General features: G+C 43.4%; 1 protein-coding gene across 1 annotated transcript; it reads right to left on the bottom strand.

Annotated features, from left to right (window-relative positions):
• Positions 1–381: 381 nt before the first annotated feature.
• Positions 382–9,790, bottom strand: LOC142202382 (uncharacterized). The gene is made up of 3 exons (XM_075272473.1): positions 9,703–9,790; positions 810–3,210; positions 382–499 (listed from the first exon to the last, which is right to left on the bottom strand). The coding sequence occupies exon 2, from the start codon at positions 3,206–3,208 to the stop codon at positions 1,133–1,135; it is 2,076 nt and encodes a 691-aa protein (XP_075128574.1). The 5' UTR covers positions 3,209–3,210; positions 9,703–9,790; the 3' UTR covers positions 382–499; positions 810–1,132.
• Between the last annotated feature and the right edge of the window lie 1,658 nt (positions 9,791–11,448).

Genomic DNA, 11,448 nt, shown 5'->3' with positions numbered 1-11,448 from the left:
CATAGGGTTCCGTATCCTCTGTCAATAGGGAGTTGTTGGGTGGAGTTTGGCAATAGGCTGATGAACTACTTCAGCATCTGGGACAGCACCATCTATAAAAACAGTCTTCCTAAGTGGTTGTGTATTGTCCATGTGACAGAGCAGGCTTAGAAATAGCAGTCTCCACCGTGCGTAGATCAACGACCGTCTACAATGTCTCCTCAATCTCACCCTAAGGATTAAAGACTTAGCGTTTCATGTTCTTGGACGTTACGAGGAACACCAAGACCAGGAAACTTGTATAGTGCAATAGTTACTTTTTTTTGTTAAAACCTGGAATTGTAAGGCTGGGAAAACCAACATTTCATCTGGGGGGGGGGGGGGGGGTTGGGGAATTATCCAAATACAAGCTCAAGTCCAGATCCGTAAGTATACCTGAATACCGCCAGATCTTGAGATCTTTTAGGCATACTTGTAATAGAATTGTGGTTTCGTACAGGTAACAGGTTGAGTGGTGGACCTGGAGACCAGGTTGTAGGGTTTAGGTGGACCTGAAGACCAGGTTGTAGGGTTTAGGTGTACCTGAAGCCCAGGTTGTAGGGTTTAGGTGGACCTGTAGACCAGGTTGTAGGGTTTAGGTGGACCTGTAGACCAGGTTGTAGGGTTTAGGTGGACCTGTAGACCAGGTTGTAGGGTTTAGGTGGATCTGTAGACCAGGTTGTACTGTTTAGGTGGACCTGTAGACCAGGTTGTAGGGTTTAGGTGGACCTGTAGACCAGGTTGTAGGGTTTAGGTGGACCTGTAGACCAGGTTGTAGGGTTTAGGTGGACCTGTAGACCAGGTTGTAGGGTTATCTTTAGGTAATATAGTCATCTAACATAATACTGGACAGCCAAGGTGCTATTGTGGATTCAGTTATTACACTGACACTATTAGGCACTCGAATGGAGAGCTTGCTATATGTGGAAAGAATCATTGGATGCTGAGTTTACTTAAGTTGGTCTAAATGGATACAACTGAGATCAGTGAGGGTGAATATGTCATTTATCCATTTGTTTTCTCAGTTGAGTAGTATACAATGGAGTTGGACTGGATTTTCTTACTGGGTCAAGTTGTTCAATTATATTTGACTGGGATTAGGTCTGGGATTCTATCACTGGAAAACCTCAGGATGGTTCAGGAGGATCCTTTCAATATAGTTCTCCATTTCCTCCTGCTTATCTTGGTCATCGTCAAAGTAATCATCTAGCTGTGGGACTGGAGGTTTATAATAGTATCTTGGAGGGGTCTGGAAGGTTCTTGACCGTATGAAGTTAGTATAAGGAGCTGGACGTGCACGGTATCTACGTGTGTATGGATCCATAGCTTTCATCCAGCTTGGTTGTGATGCCTTATTCCAGCTTGGCTCCTCCATCTTATTCCACTTTGTCTCTGGTAGATCGTTCCAGCTTGGGTCAGAAACCTTGTTCCAGTTTGTCTCTGAAACTTTGTTCCAGCTTGGTTCTGGCACCTTATTCCAGCTTGAGTCTGGCATCTTATTCCAGCTTGGTTCAGATACCTTATTCCAGCTTGGCTTAGATATTTCATTCCAACTTGACTCAGGAACCTTATTCCAGCCAGGTTTGTTCATCTTGTTCCAGTTTGGTTCAGGTAACTTGTTCCAGCTTGGTTGAGGTACCTTATTCCAGCTTGATTCAGATATCTTGTTCCAGTTTGGTTCAGATATCTTGTTCCAACTTGGTTGAGATATCTTATTCCAACTTTGGGCTTTATTCCAGGTTGGATCAGACATCTTATTCCAGTTTGACTCCGGCGCCTTGTTCCAGCTTGGCTCAGAGATCTTATTCCAGCTTGGCTGCCGTATCTTATTCCAGTTTGACTCTGGCACCTTACTCCAGCTTGGCTCAGATACCTTATTCCAGTTAGACTTTGAAGGCTTTGTCCAAATTGGGTTTGACAGCTTCTTCCAGGTGGACTCTGATAACCTGTTCCTATTCCAGGATGGTGAAGAAGACTTTTTCCAGTTTGTGTCTAGTTTATTCCAACTAGACTGTTGGTCGAGCTTTCTTCTGTTGTAGTAAGCAGAATCTGGCCATGATTGTGGAGGATTCCTGATTCTTTCCTTTCGTCCTAAAAAGTCATCTCTGGCTTTCTTTTTCTTCATCCTCCTTCTCTTCCTCTTTTCCACATCATTAATGATATCTACCACATCATCAGCCGGCAGATGCAAGCGACTAGAAAGCTCGATCAGTTTATCAATAGTTTGTGGATCTACTTCTTCTATATCATCATCCTTAGACCTCTTACTTGGGTTATTTCCCTCTTCCTCATCCTCAAACAGTGGTCGTTGGCCTCCAACGAAATCATCTACTGGATAGTCTTGGTCATTCTCCTTTTCCTCACCCTCTTCTTCTTCATCTTCATCATCCTTTTCGCTTCCATTTATCAAGTATTGAAGAAGAAGGTCTTGGGCAACATTGGCAAGTTTTTCATCCTCTTCCTGTTCTGCTTCTTCTTCCTCTAACCTCCGAGGAGTGTGTGGAACAGGATTCATGGGGCCTCTTTTTTCTTCCTCTGTTTGTTCTCCAATACCTAAGAGTTCTCTTAGTTCTTGCAGGTCCTCACTCTCGAGGTTGTCTTCTTGAGGGACATCCAGCTCTTTTTTAGATGGAGGTTCAAAGGCTTCAAGTTCCTGCAGCAATGACTTTACGCTTTCCATGTCTTCCGCCTCATTCTTCTTCTCATCCTCTTTTGTCGTTTCATCTTTCTCGGAGCTTCGTGTTTTACTCCTCACACTTTCAGTCAAGACTTCCTCTCCTCCATTACTTGTCTCTTCTTTACCAAGTTCTTGGTTGCTCGTGGGCATTTTTTCTGCTAAGGTTGAAGACGTTTGCTCTCCATCATTTGGGTTCAGTGCCTGTAAGAGCACAGCAGCTAGGGCTTTGGGACTTATGTCCTTAAATAGCTCATCGTCATCATCGGAGCTGGATGGAGATTGGACATCAGGGGCTGCTCTCTCTTGGATAGCTTCACTTTTCTCATGCTGGCTTTGGACAAGTGCTGGAGTTTCTTGATGGTCTTCAAGTTGTGGAGGGTGTGCAACATCGCTGTGTGTGGTTCGATGGGTGGTCTGGTGTCTCTGTTCCTCAGTCACAGGAATGGCATGAAAAAAGGGGGCATGTATTAGGGTAAGGGTGAGGATGAGTAGGAAGGGGGGAGCGGGGAACATTTCTGTAGGAACGGGGAGAAGGCAAAGTAGGTGATGTTATGGGTGGAGGGAGGGCAACGTGATCAATACATAAATATAAATATGGTCATAATAAATATGAATAGAATAAATTTATAAATCAGCAAAATAAAGGAACGGGGGAGCAAGCGAAAAATAATGATGAGAATGGAAGATGGAGAAGGGGGAGAGAAAAAGAGATAAAGCGTTTATTGGTTTGTGAAGTCATCACTGAAATTACACCATTTTTGCTTACTGTTGAGATCAACCTCTTCCTGGAAGCATCAGTGCTGGTTTGGGCGGGAGGGACGGGGATGGGGGGAGGCGAGGAGAGAGGAGCAGACAGAAGAAGATGGAGGAAGACAGAATGTGTCTGCATGGGAGAGAGAGAGTGCGGAGGTGGGGAAAGAAACCAGTCAGGGAGTTCCAATGTGGAAATCCTTTAGGTCTTTCCCGGACCCCCCCCCCTTTCTAGAATCATGCAGGTGTCTCCTCCCTCTACAAAATTCTGCAGGTCCCTCTCGCTCCCTCCCTTCAAGAAATACTGCAGGTTTCTGTAAGTTAACACATTCATCTCTGTATAGAAGCTTCCGTAGACTTTGGCTTCCATCCTACTAGCTGGCATCTCTTTCTTACTAATGTGGATACCATCAGGAAGGAATTTTTAGCCCCATTGGCATGAGCCTCATGGTTTTGGATCAACACTGTAGGGGATTGTAGGGTTATAGGTTGGACTTGATGGACTGATGTCTTCATCCAACCTCATCTACTATGTAACTATGTAACTATTTTAGCCCTTATGGTATCCTATAAGGTGGTTTCTATTGTTGGTAGAGTAGGTGGCATCACCCACGCCTTTTGCTTTCTCTCGGTGGGCTCCATATCATTTTAGGGAATCCCTTTTGGAAACCTCTATCACTGTCATGAGCCTAACTTGTCAGAGAATATCCGCATGCCTTTGCTTCTGGATCAGTGTCACGTAAGGAGCGCTGTCTGACAATCTGGGATTCCCTGGAAGAATCTCTCCCTCCTCCCTTCCTTCCAGTCCTTTTAACCATTGCTGCGGCTCAGCCATTGCTCTGACTTGTACGCATTGCCTCTATAGACCTAACGTACCTATTGTCCGTATAGTATATAGTACACACCCAGGACTATTCTATTGTCCCTGGAGACCATTTATCAGTACTATATGCGGTTTCTATAGGAACCTCGGATGGATGAAGATGCTTGAAGCCCTCCTCCCTTTCCTTCCCCCATCCACTGTATACACGGGGATGCTGCACCAGACACTGCAGAGGAGTGGGAGGCTGCTCCCCCCAACCACCACCATCTCCTTGCCCACCTCTTGGAAGGAAGGATTCCCCTCTCCTACTACTCTCAATGGGGATGCCCTGCTGCATTCAATATCTAGAGGGGGAGGAATGGATACCGACCCATTATCATCTGAGGGTTAACCATTTCCGAGGAACTAGCAACCTTCTCTGAAAAGATATTATATACCTAAGACATAACAATAAGATGTGGACTCCTCTCTCTATTATGTTCATGTATCTGTAGCCTCTTACTGTGTGGTTTTCTTCGCATGTCTCTACATATTTATTCTTACCTCATGTGGCCTTTTTCTTTCTACCTTGTCTAATTGTATATAATATATTAATTATCAAGAGGTTCTTCTTCTTATTGTTCTCATTATATTACCATCTCCTGCCTATGTATGTGGTTTACATCTCCTACGTACGTGTTGTCCATCTCCTTCCCACCTATGTGTTCTCCATCTCCTGCCTATCTACATCGTCCCCATCTTCTGCCTGTCTCTATATAATGCACCTCCTGCTGCCCACTTGTTCTTGCCTATCTACCTGTTCCCCAACTCCTGCCTAAAATGTGTTCTCCATTACATGATACGTGTTCTCCATCTCCTGCCCTCCTGCAGGTTGTCCACCACCTTCCTATGTGTTCTCCATCTCCCATATGTGTTCTTCTGCTGCTCATATATTGGTTTTCCATCTTTTGTCCATCTATGTTTTCTCCATCTTCTCCCTACATATATGTATTTTATACATGTTCTCCATCATGTGACTGTCTATAAATATTCTTACATTTTTGCCCAGCTTCTTTCCTGCTTGTCTACATGTACACCATCTGCGTCACTCCTTCTCCTGCCTATCTATAGGTTGCCTGTCTTTTGTCCATTTACGTCATCTCCATCTCCAGCCCACCTACTGGTTCTCTATCTCCTATCTATATGTTGTTTATCTCCAACATGTGCTTTCTTGTGTCCATGTATGGTTGAATAGTGTATGTCCCTCTATCTGTTTTCCATATGTTATCTACATATGTGTTCACATCTATTGCCAATGTACATATTCTCCATCTCCTGCCTATCTTTATATGAATCATCTATTACCCATCTAAATGTTTTCTATTTTGTTTTCATCTCCTACTCATCTACATGTTCTCCATCTACTCGTCTACATGTTCTCTATCTACTCGTCTACATGTTCTCCATCTACTCGTCTACATGTTCTCTATCTACTCGTCTACATGTTCTCCATCTCTTACTTGTCTACAATGTTCTCCGTCTCCTACTTGTCTACATGTTCTCCGTCTCTTACTCGTCTACATGTTCTCCATCTCTTACTGGTCTACACGCTCTTCATCTACTCGTCTACATGTTCTCCATCTACTCGTCTACATGTTCTCCATCTACTCGTCTACATGTTCTCTATCTACTCGTCTACATGTTCTCTATCTACTCGTCTACATGTTCTCTATCTACTCGTCTACATGTTCTCCATCTCTTACTTGTCTACACGCTCTTCATCTACTCGTCTACATGTTCTCCATCTCTTTCTGGTCTACACGCTCTTCATCTACTCGTCTACATGTTCTCCATCTACTCGTCTACATGTTCTCCATCTACTCGTCTACATGTTCTCCATCTACTCGTCTACATGTTCTCTATCTACTCGTCTACATGTTCTCCATCTCTTACTTGTCTACAATGTTCTCCGTCTCTTACTCGTCTACATGCTCTCCATCTCCTACTCATCTACATGGTCTCCATCTACTCGTCTACATGTTCTCCAACTCCTACTCACCTACATGTTCTCCATCTCTTACTCGTCTATATGTTTTGCATCTCCTATTCATCTACATGTTCTCCATCTCTTTCTCATCTACATGTTCTTCATCTCCTACTCGTCTACATGTTCTCCGTCTCCTATTCATCTACATGTTCTCCGTCTCCTACTCATCTACATGTTCTTCATTTCCTACTTGTCTACATGTTCTCCATCTCTTTCTCATCTATGTGTTCTCCGTCTCCTACTTGTCTACATGCTCTCCGTCTCCTATTCGTCTGTATGTTCTCCATCTCCTACTTGTCTACATGTTTTGCATCTCCTATTCATCTACATGTTCTCCGTCTCCTACTTGTCTACATGTTCTTCATCTCTTTCCCATCTACATATTCTCCTTCTCCTACTTGTCTACATGTTCTCCATCTCTTGCTCGTCTACGTGTTCTCCATCTCCTTCCTGTCTACCTATTCTCCCATCTTCATCTTCTCCATCCCTTCCCATTGCCATACTCCCCATCTTCTTCCAGTCTACATATTCTCTATCACATGCCTATCTATTGTCTCTCTCTCTTTTACTGTCTTTCTGTTCCACATCTCACGTAAGAATCCTTGTTCCCTATTTCCCCATTGCTATGTGTCTTCGATGTTCTCCTGCATTGTTTCTCTGTGTTTCCCATCAGCCATCAGTCTTTGAACCCACCACTATATTGACCTACGTATGAAATGTTTTCCATTGATGTTGGTTGGATCCCACCACTCTCTGATATTAGCTCTTTCTCCATGAGAACTTCTTGTTTACCTCATTTCCATGTTGCCTATCTGCCCCATATTAGTGAGATGTCCACCTCCTCCATCTCTCTAAACTGTGTTGACCATCTTTATATCTGCCTACGAATCTCCATCCCCCGATCTATACTATCACTCCTTCCATGTGTTATGGCTCCCCCCGTACTCCCTATTACCAGTCACTCATCTATGCTCTGTGTTTTCTAGCTCGTGTATATTCTGTGACTCCACCGCTACAGCTACATCTGCAGATATCACTGTTCTTCCTGTCGGCACACAGAAATGTAATTAACTAAAGAAAACATAAGGTCTGTTAGTGTGGGTGGAAGATCCCCACACGCCCAGGCTATAGCAGTTTGCAGTCAGTATCGAATGTCAATATTGTACCAATACCCTGACGTCCCAGGAGTTCTCCATCTCTCTTCACATTCTCCCTTCTATCATATGAATTTATAGATATTGTTGTATTCGCATTGACATGTTCCAGAATATCCTTTTATTGTGTTCTACTCTATCATCTGTTCCTTATCTCCTGGTCTACAGAATGTCTCATCGTGTATCGTCATAGCTTTTACTCTAGCTGCGTCCTGTACTCTTCATCTCTCCTCATCCTCATATGTGCACTGTCTACTTTGTATCTCCTTGTCTTTGCTCTACCTACATTGTCTTCGTCTTTGCTCTATCTACTTTGTATCTCGGATCTCCTTGTCTTTGCTCTAGCTACATTGTCTTCGTCTTTGCCCTACCTACTTTGTCTTCGTCTTTGCTCTACCTTCATTGTCTTCGTCTTTGCTCTACCTACTTTGTATCTCCTTGTCTTTGCTCTACCTACTTTGTCTTCATCTTTGCTCTACCTACATTGTCTTCGTCTTTGCTCTACCTACTTTGTATCTCCTTGTCTTTGCTCTACCTACTTTGTCTTCGTCTTTGTTCTACCTACGTTCTACCTCTGATCTCCTCTTCTCTGCTCTACTACTTTGCATATCGGATCTCCTTATCATTGCTTGATCTTCTCATTATCTCCGACCTCATTCCCCATAACTGGTCCTTACATTTCATGGTCTCCTCTCCATATCTCCCTAACCTTCTCCTCTTGTCTTATCTACCTATGCTCTCCTTTTGGTCCGTGACTCTTGACTCCATCCTCACTCCTATTCCTCGTCTACGTTTTCCATCCCTATCACTTTAGTCATGTATTATTCATCTCCATCTTCGCCTATCCCTCATTACTTCCCATATTCTCCTTCCATCCCCCCCCCCCAGTGTTGATCTTCACATCCCATCTTTCCTATCCTACGTCAATCCATTGGTCGATAGGTCTCTTTTTATTGGTTTCTACCTCCTGCCTCCTTCTACGGGGCTGGTTTAGACCTGTTGCTGTTTTTCTTTGGCTCTCCATTAGCTCTCGTAATTTTTTTCATGTCCTTACATACAAGTATATCACCGATCTAATCCCTTATTCACCCAGCCCATCGGTCCCCGCTGTGAAGTCTAAGCCTAATGCTCCTCTGCCTGTTTCCCTGGTTTCTACCTGTTGTTGGTCTTTCTTTACCTCTCCATTGGCTTCCATTAGCTCACGTCATTTGTTCATTTTCTGACATCGAGCTCGATCCCCCGTCTAATCCCCTATTCACCAATCCCATCGGTCTCCACTATGACAGCTAGACCTGCGGCTCCTCTCCCTCTGCCCCTTCCCTTCCATACACCGTATACAGAGAGAATGTGCTATATTATACATGGATACATATCGATTGCACAACTGTTATTCATTCCCATACAGACAAGCCCTGGCCGGCCGATACGACATACATGGGAGAACATGCCCACACGATCCTAGCACAGTCCCGGCAGCCGGGGACATCTCTATCCTCCAGCCTGTGAATTTGTGAGGAGCAGGGGAGGCGAGGGGCTAATGTTCTTGTTCTAATGAGATGTGTCAGTTCATGCGTCATTGGCCCCCTCATTCATTAGTTGCATTTAGACCTCTCTGCTCGGATTAAGGACGTCACGTCACTTCTATCAAGACCAGAAAATGAAATCATTATCTGGATCCGGAACCTTTACCCGTGCATCAACATTGCAAAAAATTCCAAAAAATTTAACAGAATTTTTGGGCAACTATACATTGCTGGAACCTTTACCCGTGCATCAACATTGCAAAAAATTCCAAAATTTTAAAATTTGGATGCCGACCAGAATTTTTTGCCAACTATACATGTGGTAAAGGATAATTGTGACTTTATTGAGTGCCAGGCATCGTCTCCTGCTCCTTCTTCGAGAATCAGATTCAGGATACGGAGCCGAATCCCCCCCTCCCCGTAGTTATTCGACTGCAATATAAACAATGAGGGGGGGATAATGCCCATGTGGGCGTGAGAGGGGGTAAAGGACAAGTGATGAAAGTTTATTTCATCTCCGTCAGGGGTGGTAAACCTATAGGCATTTCCATATCGGAGCTGGAGATAGCCACCTAGGTCCGTGGAAGGATCGTAAAGCAACAGATATCCCCCATATAGCATGCACAAGTGGAAGAAACAGTATATAATCTAGGCATACACACGTCAATAAGGGTTAAGTCATGGCATGCTATACTGACCCCCCTCCCCTCATGCATTCATGGATGTCTCACTTGTTCTCGGCAGTCTCAGTGGGATCTCTCTCCCTCCCTCTCTGTCTCTTTGTAGTCTTCAGTGTGTTGTCTCTGTGCAGTTTCAGCACCAGGGACAGCGGCGGCCGCTTTAAATACCCACCCAGCCCCTGGTCACGTGTCCCACCCAATCTCTCGTGGACCGGCCCTCCTTGACGTCAATGTTCATTCATAAGAATCCTACCCTAGCTGGGGGTGAGGGGGGACGGGCGGTGCGCATGCGCGGGGCTGGCAGGCTGGCAAGTGAATGGATAAGAGAAGGGAGGAGGGGTGAATGAGAGGAGAAAACATGAATGAGTCAATGAGCGGAGAAAGGGAAAAAAAAAAAAGAAAAGGAAAAAAAAAATCATGAATGAACCTTCCAGATTTACTCCAGGCTGCAGGAAGGCGCCGATTGGCTGGAGGGGATCCAGACACATATGGGAGATGTACATGCACCCATTTACTTCAATTACCTCTCGTCGCCTATAGCCGCACTTAGCTGTGACCATACACATGTCGCTGGCGGCAATTTGCCTTTTTAACTCTTTGGCTTCCTGTCACCGTGACTTACTAGTCCGACGGTGAAGCCAATGCAGCAGAATTTACCTGCAGTCCTATGTAAGGGCAGACATTACACACCGTCGTATCAGCCACCCTATAGGCACATATGTCATACCGGCGACAGGCTCCGTGACCGTCCACAGATCAGTCACTTCACCTCTGCAGTGTCTCTGCAACAGAATCTGCTCATTCCAGAAAATGTCCAGGATCCCCGGCGCCCCATTATCTGTAATGTTCTGTAACATCACTTCACATTGGGCAGCCGCTACCTCTGCCTCTCCTCAGACTGTCTAGTCTGTCCGCCATCATTATAGTCTGTGCAGTCCTCATTATCTATGGATGTGGATGGATGGATGGATAGATAGATAGATAGATAGATAGATAGATAGATAGATAGATAGATAGATAGATAGATTTATAGATAGGAGATAGATAGATAGATAGATAGATAGATAGATTTATAGATAGGAGATAGATAGGAGATAGGAGATAGATAGATGATAGATAGATAGATAGATAGATAGATAGATAGATAGATAGATAGATAGATAGATAGAAAATAGATAGATAGATAGATAGATAGATAGGAGATAGATAGATAGATGATACATAGATAGATAGGAGATAGATAGATAGATAGATAGATAGATAGATAGATAGATAGATAGATAGATAAATAATAGATAAATAGATAGATAGATGATAGATAGATAGATAGATAGGAGATAGATAGATAGATAGATAGATAAATAGATAGATAGATAGGAGATAGATAGATAGATAGGAGATAGATAGATAGATAGATAGATAGATAGATAGATAGATAGATAGATAGGAGATAGATAGATAGATAGATAGATAGATAGATAGATAGGATATAGATAGATAGATAGGAGATAGATAGATAGATAGATAGATAGATAGATAGGAGATAGATAGATAGATAGATAGATAGATAGATAGATAGATAGATAGGAGATAGATAGCTAGATAAATAATAGATAAATAGATAGATAGATGATAGATAGATAGATAGATAGATAGATAGATAGATAGATAGGAGATAGATAGATAGATAGATAGATAATAGATAGATAGGAGATAGATAGATAGATAGATAGATAGATAGGAGATAGATAGATAGGAGATAGATGATAGATAGATAGATAGATAGATAGATAGATA

This window comes from Leptodactylus fuscus, chromosome 5 (genome assembly GCF_031893055.1).
Source record: "Leptodactylus fuscus isolate aLepFus1 chromosome 5, aLepFus1.hap2, whole genome shotgun sequence".
Classification (NCBI taxonomy): domain Eukaryota; kingdom Metazoa; phylum Chordata; class Amphibia; order Anura; family Leptodactylidae; genus Leptodactylus; species Leptodactylus fuscus.
This window is presented reverse-complemented; position numbering and strand designations above follow the sequence as displayed.

Bases quoted from the DNA above. Each gene is read 5' to 3' on its own strand.
- LOC142202382 (XM_075272473.1), bottom strand. From the start codon at position 3,208: ATGTTCCCCGCTCCCCCCTTCCTACTCATCCTCACCCTTACCCTAATA.